We start from the raw sequence: 21,704 nt of genomic DNA on the forward strand, positions 1-21,704 counted from the left end.
GGTCGGAGGTTCTTGGGGGGGGCGGTCGTTGGGGGGAGGGGGGGGTTGCGTCGAGGGCAGGAGGGCCTGGGATCCCTCCTGCCCGTAATGTAGTGCAGGGTGGGGTTAGGGGGTCGCCGTGGCCAGGAGGACTTGGGCCCCCTCCTGGCCCGATATTGTCGGGGAGTTGGGGAATCGGCGGGGCAAGAGGGCTTGGGCTCCCTTTTGCCCCGATCGTGTCGGGGAGTCGGGGGGGCAAGAGGGCTTGAGCTCCCTCTTTGCCCCGATCGTGTCGGGGAGTCGGGGGGGCAAGAGGGCTTGAGCTCCCTCTTGCCCCGATCGTGTCGGGGAGTCGGGGGGGCAAGAGGGCTTGAGCTCCCTCTTGCCCCGATCGTGTCGGGGAGTCGGGGGGGCAAGAGGGCTTGAGCTCCCTCTTGCCCCGATCGTGTCGGGGGTGCCAGGGACCACACGGAGTCACCCACCGTACCACCCGATTCGGGTAAGCGCAGGTATCGGTGGGTGGCTTATTTGCGGGGGGGTGCCTTATTTTACATTTTTTTCTAAAAAGGGGGGGCTGTCTTATTTGATGGCCCTGCCTTATCATCGGGGAAACACGGTAGAAAAAAAAAAAAAAAATGAACAGTTAAGTCCCAGTTTTTGCCGCTGAGACTCTGCCCTCTCACTGTAAAATTAGACTCTACTTAGTCTGTCTTTAAATTTAAAAAATGTGTGTTGTTTTAAAAAACAATTATGTTTTTAGATGTATCTAAATAAAAATAATAACCAAAAATTTATCTTTTTTTATGTCATCTTAGCATATTTTATGCTACAGAACGAATTATTTTTTTTAACATGTATTGTTATGGGAAAACGCGTTTCACATAACGAACTTTTCGCATAACAAACTTGCTCCTGGAACGAATTAAGTTCGTTGTGTGAGGCACCACTGTATAATTGGTCTGGAGGAGGGTGGGGGGTTTCTTTCAGCACTGGAGACTCTCTGTTCCAGGGCCTCACGGTGCTAATCCAAGATTTTAGTGCAGATTTTACATCTAGAGAAATTTGTCTTTGGAGAGGGTAGTTGATGCCTGAAATGCCCTCCTGAGGGAGGTAGTGGAGAGGAAACCAGTGACAGAATTTAAAAAAGCATGGGATGAACAAAGACAATCTCTAATCAAAAAATGATTTCAAATATTTTTATTGGTATTTTTAGTAAAATAGAACTTAACATATAAAACAGATAAGTGTACGATAACATAAATAGACAAATAGCGTACAATAACATAAATAGACAAATAGTGTAGTCAGATAGCATACAATACAAGTAATGAACAATTCTGTAATCACACATGGCAACTCCAACAGAGTCAGAAAGGAATCCTGGAGAGGGTGGAGAGAACAGTACCTTGCTCAGTCAATAAATAACAACGGTGGGACATATAAGAGAGGTATTTCATAATGCAATACTGGTAGTAGAAAGACTTCAAACCTTAATATAGTGAAGTGTCTAGCATAATTCCAAAGAAAATTATAGCGGGAATGAATAATGAATAAATGAATGATATAAATTGAAGAACTAAGGCTGGTATTAGGCAGACTTGCACAGTCTGTGTCCCATATATGGCAACTCAGTTTAGGATGAGTTGGAAAGGACTTTGACATGAATGCTAGTAATTTGGAACATAAGGACGGTGCTGAGCAGACCTTTACAGTCTGTATCCCGCAAACGAAATAGTTTGGATAGGCTGGAGTGAGCTTCGAATGCAACTCCAGTAGTTGGAACCTAAGGACCAACCCAAGTGGACTTTAGAGTCAAAGGTTCAGAAATATCAAAGTTAAAAGACAATTTAGGGCTCCTTTTACGAAGATGCGTTAGCGGTTTAATGCGCGTAATAGCGCGGGCTAAACCGCCGGCCGTGCTAGCCGCTACCGCCTCCTCTTGAGCAGGCAGTAGTTTTCCGGCTAGTGCGGGAGTTAGCACGTGATGAAAAGTCACGCACGTTAAAGCCGCTACTGCAGCTTCGTAAAAGGAGCCCTTAATTTAATCATGAATGTATAATGAGTGCAACTATTGGGCAGACGGGATGGACAGTTCAGGTCTTTATTGGAATGAACTTCCACTTCAGGTGATTGAGGCCAGCAGCGGGCCAGATTTTAAAAGGAAATGGGATACACATGTGGGATCTCTAGGGGGGTAAAATCAAGGGGGGTGGGGAGAGATCAATCTGCCTGCTTTTAAATATCAGCAGCAGTGGAGATCAACTGCTTTTACACCTAAGCAGCAACGAGACCAGCCACAACCACCGAGAGCACACAGACCCGATACTACCAAGAGTGTTAACTCTTCCCCCCCCTGCAATCCGCTAAGAAGATCGACTGTTGGCTCCGGGCGGCTTTCCCGCAGAGGAGAGAATTCTGCATTCACCGTGGGCCTCATCTGGGGCAGCCTCCTTGGAGCGGCTGGGGCACGGGCAGTGTGTCTGGGAGGGAATGCATGGATGGGAGAACATCTCAGGGGAGGAGACATCCTGGGACTGTCGGCCAAGTCTCTTCCCTGAAGAAGCCCTTTCTGGAAACGTCAATCGCTCCTCCTAAACTTACTTGCTCCACTTCATCATGCTTCTATTCCTTTCTCTCCTCTCTTCTACCTTCCAAAGTATTTAGATCAATGCTGTCTTGTTAAAATGTTTATTTTATTTTTATTTTTCCTCTAACTCTACTTTTCACTTCTCTATTACCCTCCAGGTACTTTAGTTAGATTGTGAGCCTTCGGGACAGTAAGGGAATTTTTCAAGTACCTTTCTTATTTCTAATCTTAATGTATATTTTCTGTAAACCGCTTAGAACCTAACGGATGTAGCGGTATATAAGAAATAAATTACATTACATTACATTACGTCATTAGAGTGGCAGACTTGATGAGCTATGGCCCTTTTCTGCCGTTATCTTCTATGTTTCTATGTTTATCTGCTGTCATTTACTATGTGTTTTGCATATATTTTCTATGCCCACTACACTACTACTGATTTTGATCATTGACCATTGATCATGAGCAACCTTAGCACAGGGAAATCCAGATAAAACTGTTGCACTAAAGAAAAGCATAGCTTATTGAATGGGGTACCAAAGCTTGAATTTACAAAAGGTAATGGTCACACAGACATGTACCCAGATTGAAGTTTCAGTGTGATCTGACATGTCTTTGTATCGAATCAAAAACAAAATAAAATGTATCCATAGAAATAATTTAATGTTCATAAACATGTTTTTGAGTACTACAGCCAGTTTCTGATGCTATGGGCTCAGACTGTGTAGCTGCATCAAGGGGCCCTTTTACTAAAGGGCGTTGAGTCAATGAGCAGTTCAGCGTTACCCAACATGCTATTACAAAATGCATTAAAATATTTTGCAATATTTTATGTAACATCTCATATTAGCTATTTTTAAAAAATATATTTTTTAGAGGGGTGTCAACATTAACCAGCTGGCACAGTGGTCTCAAACTCTTTGCAGAGCCACATTTTGGATTTGTAGGTACTTGGAGGGCTTCAGAAAAAAATAGTTAATGTCTTATTAAAGAAATGACAATTTTGCATGAGGTAAAACTCTTTATAGTTTATAAATCTTTCCTTTTGGCTAAGTCTTAATAATAATATTGCAATTTATAGCTAAAGAGACATATGATCAAGAAACTGTTTTATTTTACTTTTGTGATTATGATAAACATACCGAGGGCCTCAAAATAGTACTTGGCGAACCGCATGTGGCCCCTGGGCCGCAACTTTGAGACCACTGCTAGCACATTTGCATTAGTGCACTAACTGGTTAATGCTAGGTTAAAGTAGAAGCACTTAGGGACCTTTTTACAAAGCTTCGGTAAATGACCACTTTTCTATTTTCGGCATTAATGGCCACACATTAATGTTGCTATTAGTGCATAGGCCCTTACTCCCCTACCCATTTTGTACATGGTAAGGGCTCACACACTGATCAGTTAGAGCACTGTTCTTCAACCGCCGGTCTGCAGACCGGTGCCAGTCCGCAGGAAATTTCTAATCTAATCTAATCTTAAGTTTATATACCGCATCATCTCCATGAGTATGGAGCTCGACACGGTTTACAAGAACTTAAAAATAGTGGGTAGAGAAGAAGAAAAAGGATTACATGAACTTATGTGTAGAAGGGAGGAGAGAAAGGGGGGAAGGATGTCCGCGCAGGGCCAGCAAAATTAACGTGACCATAGGTCCATTTTCAGACCTCCTGTCCCGTTGCTCGGGGACAACGGGACAGGCAATCATTTCCTGTCCCTCCCTCCTTCCTTTCCCCAGGTCTCCTTCTCTTACCGCCCTGCCGCTGCTGCTAAAGCCGACAGGAAGTCTTCTTTCCGACGTCAATTCTGACGTCGGAGAGGACGTTCTGAGCCAGCCAATTGCTGCCGCTGGCCCAGAACGTCCTCTCCGTCGTCAGAATTGACGTCGGAAAGAAGACTTCCTGTCGGCTTTAGAAGCAGCAGCAGGGCGGTGAGAGCAGGGGAAAGGAAGGAGGGAGGCTATTTTTTTGTGAGGCAGGGAGAGAAGGAGGTAGGCAGGCAAACAGGCTGGCTTTGGGGGTGGGGATGGGACAAAGTGTGGAAGGCAGTGAGAGGGACATAGGAAGGAGGCACTGGGAGCACTAAAGAGATATGAAGGAGGCACTGGGGGCACTAAAGACAGGAAGGGGCACTAAGGACATGGGAAGGAAGCACTGGGGGCACTAAAGACATGGGAAGGAAGCACTGGGGGCACTAAAGACATGAGAAGGAAGCACTGGGGGCACTAAAGACATGAGAAGGAAGCACTAAAAGACATGGGAAGGAGGCACCGGGGGCACTAAGAACATAGGAAGGAAAGAGGGAGGGAACAGAAAGGGACAATTCTTGGGCCTGAGTTCAGAAAGAAAGAAATGAAAGAAAGGATACACAGACAGAAGGAAACGCAACCAGAGACTCATGAAATCACCAGACAGCAAAGGTAGGAAAAATGATTTTATTTTCAATTTAGTGATCAAACGTGTGAGTTTTGAGAATTTATATCTGCTGTCTATATTTTGCACTATATTTGTCTATTTTTCTATAGTTACTGAGGTGACCGAGCTCGCGGAGATGGGGCGGAAACGCGGTTTTTAAATTTTAGTCCTAGTAGTTTGCTGGTCCACAAAATAATTATTTTATTTCTGCCGGTCCATGGGTGTAAAAAGGTTGAAAAACACTGAGTTAGAGCACTGCAAGTGGCTGCACTAACTGATTAGCACAAACACTAACATTTATTTATTAGCATGTGGGCAGCACACACGCATATCTAAATTTTACCATGGGACACCTCAGTGTGGCCTGCAGTAAGCCGCTTGATAGGACCCCTTAGTGCCTCCTAAATAGGTAGTGGTTGTAAATGTTCCTATGCTAACTTGAATATTAGTGCACAACCTAAAAAAAAACAACCATAACTTTAAATATACACCACAATATATCTGGTCTTAACACATAGGTCAAGTCCTGCATTAGAATGTACTAAGTCTAGATTTCAGTGTATCTTCATAAAAAGATCCTTAAGAGAGTTGGGGACCAAGTCTCAGTATATGAAGAGGAAATTCTCAGTATAGCATGTCTGTCAAAAAAGTTAGGCTGTCATACCTATATGGCCAACTTTTTTAAAAATGCAATATTTAATTTTTCTCATTTTAATAACCAAGGAGTAGGGTTACTAGGCAACTACAAGTGTCCTAGCAGCAGTTGCAGAACTACCTCCCCGCATCCTAGAAAACCTGAATGCTTTATAAACTGTTGAAATTCAATAAAGATATGCCTAGTTTTTGTACGCCACCAGGTCTCCTTTTTCAGTACTTTAATTAAAGAAAAATTGCTGAGAATGTACTTGCACTCGCGACATATATTTGTTATCTGTTGCACAGCAATCTCCTTGGGGGTCTCCAAACACAGCAGTGGCAACTGGAGCTTTCCCTAGCCCTATTGGTTCTCTCCCCTCCGTAGTGTAAACTTTGCCCCAAGGTTTTCTACTTGACTCTTCAGTGGAGGCCTCTCTAAACATCTCTGATATTTATTAGTTTCTCGGCTGCATCGATTCCGGTACAGACACACTTTCTTCCCAGGAGATCATACAGCCCCTGCTTCAACCTCCCATCTGTATCCTCAACTGTCGAACCCCCAAAGCGAGCATCACAGGAGCCAATTTTTCAAAATGTTGGGGGTGATAAATCCAATGGACATTATCCCTCCATGGACACAGTCAAGGAGTTTGCTCAAAATTGGGGAATGAGCACAATAGCTCCATTTAAAATATATATATATATATTTATAGTATGATATCCAGTTGGAGAGGGGGTAAAATGTGGACTTAGTGATCTCACAGATCTCTAGCACATGTCCTTAAAAATCTGCTTACCTTGGGGGCGAGTTGGATCTGTAAGGTCCGCAAGTTAAAACGAGGATCCCTGCAGACCCCATACCACGGCCACTTTCTATTTAAGGCCTTGCGCTTTTGGACCACGGGATCCATGGAGCCCCCAGTTAGAAGGCATTTGGGGGCACTGGGGTGCAAAAAAGATTGGCGGAACAAAGGGAAGAGCTAAGATAAGAGAGCAGGAAATTCATGCAGTATTCAGCACCAACAATCCCAACCCAAACAAAAAGAAACCAGCAAAGATAGAAGTTAAAACGCGATCCCCAATGAACTAAAAGTACATGCCCTTAAAAAGAAAGCGGCCTTGGTGTGGGGACCCCAGGAATCCTCATTTTCTAACTTCCGCAGACCTCATGGATCTCGCTCACTCACTCTTTGGATCCACATTTTAACTCATCCACATTTTAACTCATTTTAACTAGGGAAGAGGTAAGATGAGGATCCGTGAGGTCTGCCGAAGTTAAAACAAGGATCCCTACAGACCCGTTCCACGGCCGCTTTCTTTTTAAGATCTGCGAGGTCCGGGGGATCCTCATGCAGAGGTCTGTCAGAGATAAATCAACAGCAGCTGTCAAAACCGAGCTAAACAGATTTTTTTTTAAAGGACATGCAGTTAAAATCCACGAGGTCCGCGTTTTACCTCTTCCCCCCTCCCCCCCAATCCAATTGTGCAGTTTTATACGATTACCCTTGGAAGAGTGGTGCTGGAATGACCATAACCGTCTTAATCATCAAAATATCGCGATGGAGGGGGGAATCTGAAAGTTGTCGAAAAAATCTACTATTTTCTATGCATTATTTCTATAGCGCTACCAGACATACGCAGCGCTGTAGTCACAAAGAAAACAGTCTCAAGATACCTCTCAGAAGACATACAAAAAACAAGAATCAGAATAAATTGTTTCTCTTGGCACACTTTCTTATGATCCAAAGGAAACCGGTTCCCTTAATCAATCGATAAAGCACACAGAAACCAGCCAGCCGCTCACCCATTCACGCCCACTCCCAACAATTCACACAACACACTCGAGTGCGATGCACTACGCACATTTCGAGCGCCTTGGTTCCATTTGCTCCTCCTTCCTGCTCGTCAGCAGAGGTTCTAATTGGTTGGCCAAGCTTGAACGCACCTTACCGTAGCGTCGTCGTCTTCTGCTTTTCCGCACCAATCCTTCGAGCGTCTGGTCGGCTTCATTTTTACGTCACCGGATTGCTACCAATGAGGAGAGGGCAGGCACCTGTTGGAGTGGAATCGGAAGAGGGAGAGAGTTGGGTCCCGAGCGTTCCGCGGCTGTAAGTTGGAGCGAAGATGGATAAGTTGAAAAAGGTCCTGAGTGGACAGGACGAAGAGGACCGGGGCGGGCTGGCGGAGGTAAACTATTCGTGGGGAGGGGAACGGGGGCAATACTTTCTTTAAGGGAGCGCTATGGCTACGTCTGAGTATGTTGCCTAGGATGCAGTACGTGCGTGTTGACGGTGTGCTTGGCTTTCTCATGGGAAGGATAAGAGGTACAAAGCAATTAATTGATACTCTGTAGCCAAGCCCAGGCAAGTAAATCGTCACAATAGCACAAGTATCTTTTTTTTTTCTCCTGCCTGTAATCAGGTTGATGTAGTAAAGCCTGGAAAAAATGCAGTTCTGTGTACAATTTTGTCTACTCCTGTAGGGTTACCATATGGTTTCTGGAAAAGGGAGAACGGATTGAGACATCCGGATTTTACTTCCATTGCTTTCATTGGATGTCTCAATTTGTCCTCCTTACTTCCATTCCTTTTTCTGGAACCATATGGTAAACCTAAATTTAGGGCAAAATAATCTGTACAAAAAAGGGCTGATGTAATTAGCGATGTGTTTGTTAACTCTTAACTTAAAAGAACACAATGTTTTAATACATAGACTGCAAAAATCTTTTTACTATTTGATTGGTAGCATAATCAGAAGATGGGGTGTTCCCCCCCCCCCAAAAAAAAAATAAATAAATAAATTAATACCTTGACTGTAGTGTTCCTTCTAAGCAATGCAGGTGTCCTCCTCTTACATTCCTGCCATTGGCAGGTGCTGTTGCAATATCACATTTTTCAATAGCAAGAAACGGGCAAGTTCTGCAGGATTCCAAATGATCTGTCACTAGTGATTAAAAACACAATATCATCCACCACTGGAAGCAATGAGGTTGGAGGACTCTAGCACAGCTTAGAGCAGGGTCTCAAAGTTCCTCCTTGAGGACCGCAATCCATTCGGGTTTTCAGGATTTCCCCAATGAATAAGCATGAGATCTATGTGCATACACTGCTTTCAATGCATATTAATTGGGGAAATCCTGAAAACCGATTGGATTGCGGCCCTCAAGGAAGGACGGGTCTTTTCCAGATAAGCCCCGCCACTAATGCAAAAAGTGCACGGGCGAAAACTTAAGCACCACCACCTTATAAATTATTAAACTATTGAAGCCCTCCGAGGAAAGTATTCACTTAGCATGGTGTTAGCTAAAACTGTGGTGGGGGTTAACTTTTTGGCGGGGCTTATCTGGAAAAGATCCAGAGGGACTTTGAGATCCCTGGCTTAGAGGGAGTAGTGCTTACCTGGTGGGGATCCCTCAGCCCGAACCCCAGAACTGCACTTAATTGCCGTTCTCCCAGCTTCTGATGCCAACACCCTATGAAATGAGCACACACAGGATGCCAGTGTCAGCAACTGGCGATATGTCTGCTGACTCTTGCTCCAGGGTTAGGCTAAGGATATCAGCTGGTAGGATTTGGGAATCCTTACCAGCTATGTGTATTCTGCTGCTGAGTGGGCTTGCGCCACAGGTGGATGGGCCCATGCTCACCCATTGCTATGTCCCTGATCCTGATAGAGTAAACTAATGGCATGCAAATGACTGTGGCATTAAACATACATTGATAGATGGTGACAGGAAGAACAGAATGCTGCTGGATGCCTCCCTAGGACATGGTGGTATTGATTTTTTGTGGTGGTACTTGTACAGAGGACTGCACTGCATGTGAGGATTTCCCTATATCAGGTGTCTTAAACCACATGGCCCTGGGTAAGAGAGTCTCACTTTTTTTCCTCCTCTCATTTGGCCTGCTTGTGTCAAGAGTGAGGGAGAGGTGGGGGTCCAGGCTGAACAGGGTCATTTAAGGTGAAGTCAGCCACTGAAGTACAGTACCTTTTGACTCCTCAATACATCTTTACTCTAGCCCTGATCATTATTTTTCTTACCTTTGGTGATTTTTATTTTTCTAATCAGTCTCTGGTTGCACTTCCTTCTGTCTGTGCTCTTTTGGGTTTCCAGGGCCTTATCCATTTGCTGTCTTTTTTTTTTTCTCCTCCTTCATTTTGCCATTAATTTTTAATATTCAACTTTCTTCAATTTTTTTGCTTCTTTTTCATATCTATCTACTGTTCCATGTCATATCATCACCTCCTTCCTTGTTCTCCCCTATTCCCATCTATTCTTAAACAGCATATTTTTCCATCTCTCTTCTCCACCCCTCCATCTCTGTGCACTATCTCCTCCCTCTCTCTCCCCTTCCTCTCCATCTCTGTGCAGCATCTCTTCCCTCTCTTTCCCCCCTGGTGGTCTGACATCTTTTGCCTCTCCTTTCCATCTGGCATCACTCTCCTCCTTCCCTTCCCTCCTCCCCCTTTGTGATCTGGCATTTCTATGTCCTTATCTTCCTCCTCTCCCCCTAACTCTTTCTTATCCTTCCCTCCCTCCTCCAGTAGTTTGACATTTCTGTCCTTCCCTTTCTCCTTTCTATGGCCTGGTGTCTCCTCTTCTCTCCTTCCCTTTCCCCCTCCTCCTCCTCCTCCTCCCTACCATGGTTTGGCATCTTCGTCCTCCCCTTGCATCTCTCGGTCTGGCGTCTCTTTCTTTTTTTTCCTTTCCATTCCTGCAGTCCAGCATCTCTAATAACCACCTCTCCTTCATTCCTCCCCTCCACAGGATCTGGTAATGTGCTGCTCTTGCACTCTTTGTGCTGTCAGCAGTGTGAGTAAAGTAAGCACGCTGACAGCTATTGGTTCCTGTCTTCACATAGGCAGGAAGCAGTAGCAGAGGGAAAGCTTCTGGGCTGCCCAGGGTAGCATGTTTACTTCACTCATGCTAGCCGGCGGCCCAAAGAGTGCAAGAACGTCTGCAGCGATAGATGCCGCGGCGGGGAGGATGGAAGCCTGGACTGGACAGCTGTGCAGGTCATCCAAAAGGTTTCTGCGGCCACCATTGGGTCACGGGCCTTTCATTGAAGACCACTACTTTTATATGGTAATACTCAAACAATTAACATTTCTCTTATGCATTCCAGCTAATTTTATTGCTACATGGAGTATTTGTAGCTTTAAAATTCAGTTTTCAACAGTTTTTAGAGTGATTAGGAAGAGTGAACTGGTATAATCGTTTTCTTATCAGGCAGTTGAGACGTGGAGCAATGTTCCTTTAGTAATAAGAAGCCTGAATTCATATATTATTTTTTGTAAAGTTTTAGAGACCAACTCTTTTGATAAATGTTATTCTTGATATTTTATCTCTTTGTGCAATAATATTTAAGTATATGTGCTCCCCTTAATGTAGGGTTTTTCTTGTTATAATCCACTCTGAATTTAAAAATGATGGAATATAAGACTACTGATTAGCTCCCCTCTTTTACAATCCTTAAAGCTTTATTAATAAGTATCACTGTATCTAGAAACTTTATTTAACAATCTAAATAAGCTTAATATAAAAGCTATATATATATATAAAAAACGCAAGCCCCACAGACAAAGGACATAAGCTTTATGATCATGAAGAAAAAAGGGATCCCAAAAGATCTAATCTGGACAATTTTTTGCTTTACCTTAATCAATGCAACAGCAATATACAGTTTTCCATGACCCATAATTCTAATGTTATCAACTTTTTAGATGTACAGCTTAGTTATGTTGATGGTCAGTTTGAGACTTCCATTTTTCGCAAACCGACTGACACTAACACTGTCCTTCACTATCGTAGTTACCATCCAAAAGCCTTGCGTAACAGCATTCCTATGGGCCAAATGCTCAGATTGAAACGTTTGTGTTCTTCTAAAGACGAATTTAGGGCCCAGTGTGGCAACATGGCCCGGAGATTCCAACAACGTGGCTATCCCACAGCTGTTATCAAACAAGCCTCTAAACGCGCCATGAATGCTGAACGCCAATGGCTTCTGCATCCTAAAGCTGATAATAATATTTCTGACTGTAGAATGACATGTGTTTTACCTTTTTCTCTGCTGTCTCTTCAGCTACAAAATATCATTTGTCAGCACTGGCATTTATTAGGTTTTCATTCTGAATTCAAGGAACGTCCCAGATTTGCTTTCAAGCGTGGCAAAAATCTGGGGGAACGTCTTAAACATTGGATAAGTGCCACTGCTCCCAATGTTACTCAAGGTCATGCTCCCTGTAACCAGTGCAGATACTGCCAATATTCCATGACTACTGATAAAGTCCTTATTCCTAATTCAAACAAATATTTTTTTCTACATCATCACACTGATTGCAATTCTACCCAGGTAATTTATGGCATTTTTTGTCCATGCCAGAAAGTTTACATTGGCCAGACCAAGAGAGCCGTTAAGGCTCGTATTGCTGAACATCTTAGCTGTATTGGAACTTGTAAAGCTGATGCTCCGTTGGTTGATCATTGGTCCCAGTATAACCATCTTGTCTCTGATCTTCGCTTTTGTGTACTTAAACGTTTGTCATTACCATCGGGTGGTGATATCTCCCGTCTGCTAACTTTTCATGAGCAGAGATTGATTTTTGCCTGGCAGACTGTCATGCCTAATGGCCTGAATAGGGAAATAGAGTGGCTGATTCCGGATTGAACTGCTGTCAAGTTTCATTTTTTTCTTTTTGATTGTTTTTGATTTTTCCCCCGCTTGTTTTGGTTTAATTATAGCCCCTCTATATGGATCTTTAACTGTTTCTTGCTGGTTTTTCGTCATCTCATTTATTATTCAGTATTGTCAGCTGGCCTTTGTTAGGTTCAGGATATTTAAATGCCTTTGCAGCTCTCTGTCGTCATGACGTTTGCTTGAGCGAGTCATGTTCTTGATGAGCTGAGCTTTGACTTCCTGCCCGGTAGGTTTGCCTTTCATTTGTTTGTTTTTTTGTTTCTCTATTTTTCTTTTGTTGGTGGTTGTTTTTGGTACGTTGTTTAGTTTACATTTATTTTTTGGTTTTAGTGGCATTTCTTCCTTTTGAGAAAGAAAGCTTGAAACACGCCCTGTGTCAAGGAAGGAGGAAAAGGAGTTAAGAAGAATATTAATGAATAGGAATTGCCCCCCTAGCCCGTGGGCTTCATGATTGTGAGCACTGAATGCTTCTGTTCCTGTTCCTGTGGTGTCTACTTGGTCTGCTTTGAGAACTTTTAGCTTGCACTTCACTGATGTCGACCTTCACTTTAAGTCCGTTTGGATTTTTGGAGTTTTTTTTTAAGCCATTTTGATTAGGACTGTTTCTATGCCTTTTTGAATTATTTATTTAATATGCTTTAATCCGTTTTTTTCTGGCTTCACATGTTTGTTGATATTACCTTTGTTGCTGTGGATGTCTGTTAGACTTATTCTGGGTTAGATCAAGTTTCCTTGTGTTTATTTTTGATTCAATGTTTGTTTTTCTTTTAATTTGGGGGAGGGTATTTTCTCTTTTGGGATCCCTTTTTTCTTCATGATCATGAAGCTTATGTCCTTTGTCTGTGGGGCTTGCGTTTTATATATATATATATATATATATATATATATATATATATATATATATATATATATATATATATATATATATATATATTGCTTTTATATTAAGCTTATTTAGATTGTTAAATAAAGTTTCTAGATACAGTGATACTTATTAATAAAGCTTTAAGAATAGTTTATAGATTTTCAATATTTCTTTCATTTTTCAACGTTTATTATATCTGCATTATTGATGTAATTGAATGTGAGGGGTTTTGAGTTTTATTAAACCTTTAAGTGCCAAATTTCAGACCGTTCTTCAAGCTTCACTAGGTCCTTCCTCATGTTGTTCACACTATCAGGGATGTCTACTCTATTGCACATTTTGGTATCATCCTCAAAGAGGCAAATCTTACCTGACAGCCCTTCAGCAATATCGCTTACAAAAAATGTTGAAAAGAACAGGCCCAAGAACTGAACCTTGAGGCACACCACTAGTAACATCCATTTCCTCTGAGCGATTTCCATTAATCGCTACCCTCTGTCACCTTCCACTCAACCAATTCTGACCCAGTCCGTCACTTTGGGGCCCATACTGAAGGCACTCAGTTTATTTATTAGATGCCTGTGTGGAACACTGTCAAATGCTTTGCTAAAATCTAAATACACCACATCTCCCACTATCCAATTCTCTGGTCACACAGTAAAAGAAATTGATTAGATTTGTCTGACAAGACCTGCCTCTAGTGAGTCCATGTTGCCTCAGGTCCTGTGATCTAATGGATTCCAGAAATATCACTATTTTTTTAAAAAAGTGTTTCCATTAATTTACTTACCACAGAAGTCGGACTTACCGGCCTGTAGTTCCCTATTTCCTTACTTCCATTTTTGTGGAGAGGGACCACATCTGCCTTTCTGCAGTCCTCCAGTACCATTCACGACTCTAGAGAAGCATTGGAAAGGTCGGTACCCTCGGATGTACACCATCCGGCTCCATCGCTTTATCAACCTATAGTTTACCTAGCTCTTCATGAATATAATTCTCTGAAAATCGATCAGGGTCTATCACACCTCCAGCTCTGTTTGCATTTTTCTTCTGCGGTCTTGTTCCTGGTGCTTCAGCTGTGAACATAGAACAGAAATATTTGTTAATCAATTCAGCCTTATCTTTATCAATTTCATCTTTTTTTTTTTAAATATGCATTTATAGTTTTACATCAAAGAAAAATATAATTGAAAATGAAAAATGGGGCAAAACACAATAAGAACATAAGAATTGCCGCTGCTGGATCAGACCAGTGGTCCATCATGCCCAGCAGTCCGCTCATGCGGCAGCCCTTAGGTCAAAGACCAGTGCCCTGAGGCTAGCTTTACCTGCATACATTCTGGTTCAGCAGGAAGTTGTCTAACTTTGTTTTGAATTTCTGGAGGGTGTTTTCCCCTATAACAGCCTCCGGAAGAGCATTCCAGTTTTCTACCACTCTCTGGGTGAAGAAGAACTTCCTTACGTTTGTACGGAATCTATCCCCTTTTAACTTTAGAGAGTGCCCTTTCGTTCTCTCTACCTTGGAGAGGGTGAACAACCTGTCTTTATCTACTAAGTCTATTCCCTTCATTATCTTGAACGTTTCGATCATGTCCTCTCTGTCTCCTCTTTTCAAGGGAGAAGAGGCCCAGTTTCTCTAATCTCTCACTGTACGGCAACACCTCCAGTCCCTTAACCATTTTAGTAGCTTTTCTCTGGACCCTCTCGAATAGTATTGTGTCCTTCATGTATAGCGACCAGTGCTGGATGCAGTATTCCAGGTGAGGGCATACCATGGCCCAGTACAGTGGCATGATAACCTTCTCCGATCTGTTTGTGATCCCCTTCTTAATCATTCCTAGCATTCTGTTTGCCCTTTTCGCCACCATCACATATTGCGCAGACGACTTCATTGACTTGTCGACCAGTACTCCCAAATCTCTTTCCTGGGGGGGGGTCTCTCCAAGTACTGCATCGGACATCCTGTATTCGTGTATAAGATTTTTCTTACCAACATGCATCACCTTACACATCCACGTTAAACCTCATTTGCCATGTTGCGACCCATTTTAATTAACTCTGGATAGTCCACATAAAAGAGAGACAATTCAAATGCTAGGAGGAATAAAAAACAGGAATTAAAAATATATAGGAGCATAATTGATAGTGTGCCACAAAGTCTGAGGTTAGACGTTTTGTGCAAGACCTCTACAACCCCAGTAGGAAAAAATGTCCATTTTCAAAGCTGCCAAACATCTTTTTAATTTTGAAAATGAGCCTAGGTATAAGTTTTGGTCCTTAGGATGTCTATCTTTTTTTGCCCATTTTCAAAAATAAAAACGTCCACATGAAAAACGCACAAAATCAAGTTTTGTAAGTGTACCTACCAACTACCTTGTCTGATCATGGGAGAGGAACCCCCATCAGCTGAGCTGATTTCGGGGATTCCTGGCATCTCAGCTGATAGGGATTCCACCTGCTAGGATCAGCTGAGCCGCGGAGTCCTACCCCCTTTCCCCCCACCTCCCGGTACCTTTAGATGAGAAAATGGTAGGAGGGAAGCCCACTCCCTCCTGCCTACAAGGCTGCTTGCTGCAAATGATGGGGCTTCCCTCAAAGCATCTTGGGATGCAGTGGGAGGGGCCAAAGGCTGCTAAGCTAACTGCTTTTACCACATTCTCTATCTGGTAACAAATTTCAGAGTTTAGAGTGAAAATAATATTTTATCTGATTTTGTTTTAAATTTACTAATTTGTAGCTTCATTATATAACCACCCCCGGCAGTCCTTGTATTTTTGGAAAAAGTAAACAAACAATTCAGATCTACCCATTCCATTCCACTCATATTTTATTTCTATTATATCTCCCCTCAGCTTTCTCTTCTCCAAACTGAAGAGCTCTAGCCTCTTTAGCCTTAACTCATAGGAAAGTCATGCCATCCCCTTTATCTGTTATTTTTGTTACCCTTCCCTGTACCTTTTCTAATTCCACTATATTACATTACATTACATTACATTAGGGATTTCTATTCCGCCATTACCTTGCGGTTCAAGGCGGATTACAAAAGGTTAGTTTAAGGACAGAATTACAATGAATTACAGAATTACCGAATTACAGAATTACAAAGGTTAGTTTAAAGACAGAATTACAATGAATTACAGAATTACCGAATTACAGAGTTACAGAATTACAGAATTACATGAATTATAATGAGTAGCTAGAGAGGTAGGATGTAGATCTTAAGGGCTTTTAGAGGTCGTGTTGTTATTGCTGTTTTAGGAATTTCTTGAAGAGTGTGGTTTTTATTTCTTTTCTGAACGTCTTATAGTCTGGGGTGGTCATCAGAAGGTTGGAGATCTGGTTGTCTAGTCTTGCAGCTTGAGTGGCTAGGAGGCCGTCATGTAGTTTTGTTCTTTTTACTTCTTTGGATGGGGGGGGTATGAATGGGGAGTGCGTTTTTCTGTGTCTGGTATTGGTTGCTTGGATGAGGCGATTGTTCAGGTATGATGGACTGTCTCCGTGTAGGGTTTTAAATACCGTATTTTCACGCATATAACGCGCGCGTTATACGCGTTTTTACCTACCGCGCATACCCCTCGCGCGTTATATGCGTGAGCGCGGTATACGAAAGTTTTCAAACATAGTTCCCACCCCGCCCGACGCCCGATTCACCCCCCCAGCAGGACCACTCGCACCCCCACCCCGAACGACCACTCGCACGCGCTCCCACCCGCACCCGCATCCACGATCGGAGCAAGAGGGAGCCCAAGCCCTCTTGCCCGGCCGACTCCCCGACGTCCGATACATCCCCCCCCCCCCGGCAGGACCACTCGCACCCCCACCCCGAAGGACCGCCGACTTCCCGACAATATCGGGCCAGAAGGGAGCCCAAACCCTCCTGGCCACGGCGACCCCCTAACCCCACCCCGCACTACATTACGGGCAGGAGGGATCCCAGGCCCTCCTGCCCTCGACGCAAACCCCCCTCCCCCCCAACGACCGCCCCCCCCAAGAACCTCCGACCGCTCCCCCAGCCGACCCGCGACCCCCCTGGCGACCCCCACGACCCCCCCACCCCCCTTCCCCGTACCTTTGGAAGTTGGCCGGACAGACGGGAGCCAAACCCGCCTGTCCGGCAGGCAGCCAACGAAGGAATGAGGCCGGATTGGCCCATCCGTCCTAAAGCTCCGCCTACTGGTGGGGCCTAAGGCGCGTGGGCCAATCAGAATAGGCCCTGGAGCCTTAGGTCCCACCTGGGGGCGCGGCCTGAGGCACATGGTCGGGTTGGGCCCATGTGCCTCAGGCCGCGCCCCCAGGTGGGACCTAAGGCTCCAGGGCCTATTCTGATTGGCCCACGCGCCTTAGGCCCCACCAGTAGGCGGAGCTTTAGGACGGATGGGCCAATCCGGCCTCATTCCTTCGTTGGCTGCCTGCCGGACAGGCGGGTTTGGCTCCCGTCTGTCCGGCCAACTTCCAAAGGTACGGGGAAGGGGGGTGGGGGGGTCGTGGGGGTCGCCAGGGGGGTCGCGGGTCGGCTGGGGGAGCGGTCGGAGGTTCTTGGGGGGGGCGGTCGTTGGGGGGGAGGGGGGTTTGCGTCGAGGGCAGGAGGGCCTGGGATCCCTCCTGCCCGTAATGTAGTGCGGGGTGGGGGTAGGGGGTCGCCGTGGCCAGGAGGGTTTGGGCTCCCTCCTGGCCCGATATTGTCGGGGAGTCGGCGGTCCTTCGGGGTGGGGGTGCGAATGGTCCTGCCGGGGGGGGGGATGAATCGGACGTCGGGGGGGGTGAACGGAGAGTCGGGACAGCGCACGGAGAGGCGGGGCAGTGCACGGAAGTCAGGGGGGTGAACGGAGAGTCGGGACAGCGCACGGAAAGTCAGGGCAGTGCACGGAAGTCAGGGGGGGTGAACGGAGAGTCGGGACAGCGCACGGAAAGTCAGGGCAGTGCATGGAAGTCAGGGGGGGGTGAACGGAGAGTCGGGACAGCGCACGGAGAGGCGGGGCAGTGCACGGAAGTCAGGGGGGTGAACGGAGAGTCGGGACAGCGCACGGAGAGGCGGGGCAGTGCACGGAAGTCAGGGGGGTGAACGGAGAGTCGGGCAGCATGCGCGGTATAATCGTGAGCGCGTTATACCAAAGTTTTTGTGCTTATCATCGTGATTTCTGCGCGCTATACACGTGTGCGCGTTTTATACGGGTGCGTGTTATTTGCGTGAAAATACGGTAATATGCAGTAGAATTTGAATTGGATTCTTTCTTGGATTGGGAGCCAGTGTGAGTTGATGAAGGCCTCAGTGATGTGGTCGTGTTTTTTCAATGAATAGACGAGTCTTAAGGCTGTATTTTGGATTGTTTGGAGTTGTCTTATCGTAGTTGCCGGACATGGGAGGAAGAGTATGTTACAGTAGTCCAATATACCTAGTATTAGGGATTGTACTATAAGTAGGAATTGTGTACTTTCAAAGAATTTTCGGACTTGTCTCAGGTTTCTCATGATTGCGAATGATTTTTGCGTTGTTTTGTTTATTTGCGGTTGCATAGTGCAGCATCTGTCTATGGTCATGCCAAGTAGTTTTATGGTTGTTTGGATGGGATATTTGGTTGCGTTTATGTCTAGGATGGTTGTGGTTTGGATCTTGTCATTTTCTAGGAGGATGAATTTGGTTTTGTCTTGGTTGAGTTTAAGTTTGTGATTTTCCATCCAGGTTGTGACTGCTTCCAGTGTTTGGTGAAGTTCGTCTGTCATGGTAGGTTTAGAATGATCGTATGGGATGAGGATGGTGATGTCATCCGCATAGCTATAGGATGTTATGCCTAGATTATCCAGATGAGTTCCTAGAGAGGCAGTGTATAGATTGAAGAGGGTGGGGGATAGTGGAGATCCTTGTGGTACGCCGCAGGGGTTTGACCAGGATTCTGATTTTTTTTTGTTTGATTTTACACTGTAGGTTCTGAGTTTTAGGAATCCTTCGAACCAGGAGTATACTTTGTCTGAGATGCCTATTGCATCTAAGATCTGTAGAAGGATGTTGTGGTCTACTAGGTCGAATGCCGCTGATAGGTCCAGTTGTATGAGTAGCATTTTTTTCCCTGTACTAAGTTGTTGTCTGACGGTATCCATGAGGGAGCCTAGTAATGTCTCTGTGCTGAAGTTTGTTCTGAATCCTGATTGCATGGGGTGGAGTAGGTTATGGTCTTCTATGTAATTGGTGAGGAGTTTGGCTACTAGGCCTTCTATAATTTTGACATATAGCGGAATTGAGGCTATAGGTCTATAGTTAGATGGGAGGTTTTGTGGTGCCTTTGGGTCTTTTTGGATTGGGGTGATGACAATTTCGCTGAGGTTGTCAGGGAATGTGCCCTCTGTGAGCGTGAGTTGGATCCATTGTAGCGTTATGGTGCGGAACTTTACACTAGAGGTGGTAAGGAGATATGAGGGGCAGTGGTTGAGGTCACAGGAGGCATGGCTGTATTTTTTGTAGAATTTGTTGAATTCTGACCATTGTATGTTTGGGAATTGAGTCCAAATTCTGTCTGCTGCGATTGCCTCTTTTCTTGTAGGTTGGATTGTGATTGGATTTTGCTTGGAGGGGTTGAGGATGAGTGTGGCTCTGGTGTTGGTGATTTTGTTCTTGAAGTGTTCTGCTAAGAGGGTGGGTGATGGTGGAGGTGTGTTCGTGGTAGTAGTGTATGGTTTGGTGTCTGTTAATTCTTTCAGGATTTGGAATATTTTTTTGGAATCTTGTGTTTCTGTGCCTATGAGATTGGTATAGTAGCTTTTCCTCTTGTCTGTTAGTAGCTTTTTGTACTGTTTGTTGATTTTTTTCCAGTCTGTTTTTGTTTGTTCTTGGTTCTTTTTTCTCCATTTTCTTTCTAATCTTCTACACTGTCTTTTGAGTTGGAGTAATTCATTATCAAACCATTGGTCTGATTTCCTGCTGGTTCTGGTTTTGGTTTGTAGGGGTGCCAAATTATCAAGGATGTTGGTGGATACATTTTTCCAGTGGGAGATGAAGTTTTTTGGGTCACAGTCTTGGATGGTTTCGTCTACATTTGACCAGAAAATGGTTGGGTCTATATGTTTGCGTGAGGTATATGTGGTTTTTTTTGATAGAGGTGTGTGTTTGGTTTTGGTCCAATTGATGTTGAAGTTATAGATGTAGTGGTCTGACCATAGGGATGGGGACCATGTTCCGTTAGGAGTTTGGATTTCTTGATTGGATGGTTGGTGAGACATGAATGCTGCAATGTCCAGTTGATGACCTTTTTCATGAGTGGTTTGTGGGTTTAGGATCTGGAAGGATAATGCATTGAGGAAGGATAGACAGTTATTTGCTGGTGTGGAGGTTGGGTCTTCTAGGTGTAGGTTTAGGTCTCCTAGGATGAGGTTAAAATCAGCTGTTAGTGAGTTTTGGTAGATGAAGTTTTCAAATTCGGGTCTCACTGTGGTCCAATTTCCTGGTGTTATGTAGCAGAGCAGGCAGTTTAGAGAGTTTTTTAGTGTTGTGTTTGTGAGTTGGCATGCTAGGAAATCCAATTGTGGAGTGGATACTTTCTCAAGTATGTTTAGAGTTAGGGAGCTCTTGAATATTATTGCTAGTCCTCCTCCTCTTTTTTTCTCTCTGCAGGTTACTGTTATTTTGTATTCTGGCGGGCATACTTCTTTTATTCTAGGGTCTGTGTCTGAGGTTAGCCAGGTTTCAGTGAGGAATAGGCAGTCAAGTTTTTCTGTTGTTATCCAATTTTTTATGTTTTCTGTTTTTGGTCCTAGAGATCTGATGTTGACATAGGCACATGTAAGGGAGGTCGTGTTGGTCTTTGGACTGTAAGTTGTTTCCGGGTATATGAGTGTTGTGTGGGTTGTGTGAGATTTTGTTTTCGGGGGTGTTGATCTTCTTCTCCAGATAACAGTGATGGGGTGTTGAGTGTTGGTGTGGTGGTTTGGGTTTCTTGGTGTGAGTATTCTTCTGTTGGGGATTTGGAAGTTGGTTGTACTTGCGGTTGAGGTTGTGGTGGGTAGGTTGTTTGCTGTTGTTTTCCAGCTAGAAATGAGGAGGATTATCAGGATGATGGCTATTTTGTGTGTATTTCGGGAGGGCTTCATATTTGGTGTCTGGTTTGGAGTGTTCGGGTTGTTAGGTAGAGGGAGTGGTTCTTTCTTAGAGTCTTGGTTTCGGGGGGCGGAGCAGGGCTCCCACGCGGCCCGAGGTCGCTAAAGTTGTGTAGGCAGCTCCCGGTGGCAGAGGAGCTGCTTTGAAGAAGGCAACAAGGTTGCTGGGGTTTCGGGGGCGGAGCAGGGCTGCCACGCGGCCCGAGGTCGCTAAAGTTGTGGAGGCAGCTCCCGGTGGCAGAGGAGCTGCTTTGAAGGAAGGCAGCAGAGATGTTGTGGTTTCGGGGGGCGGAGCACGGCTCCCACGCGGCCCGAGGTCGCCAAAGCCGTGTAGGCAGCTCCCGGTGGCAGAGGAGCTGCTTTGAAGAAGGCAACAAGGCCGCTGGGGTTTCGGGGGCGGAGCAGGGCTCCCACGCGGCCCGAGGTCGCCAAAGTTG

General features: G+C 44.7%; 1 protein-coding gene across 2 annotated transcripts in view; it reads left to right on the forward strand.

The window, feature by feature from the left end:
* The first annotated feature begins 7,576 nt into the window (after window positions 1-7,576).
* SFT2D2 (SFT2 domain containing 2) overlaps window positions 7,577-21,704 on the forward strand; it is a 51,546-nt gene continuing 37,418 nt past the window's right edge. Inside the window, exon 1 of one of the 2 annotated variants that reach the window (XM_033942410.1) lies at window positions 7,577-7,806. In XM_033942410.1, coding sequence (XP_033798301.1) covers window positions 7,744-7,806 — 63 coding nt within the window. In that variant the 5' untranslated portion in view covers window positions 7,577-7,743. The remainder of the gene's footprint in view (window positions 7,807-21,704) is intronic. The other variant, XM_033942409.1, reaches the window with a different exon arrangement.

The sequence above is a fragment of the Geotrypetes seraphini genome, chromosome 4 (assembly GCF_902459505.1).
Source record: "Geotrypetes seraphini chromosome 4, aGeoSer1.1, whole genome shotgun sequence".
NCBI classification, from domain to species: Eukaryota; Metazoa; Chordata; class Amphibia; order Gymnophiona; family Dermophiidae; genus Geotrypetes; species Geotrypetes seraphini.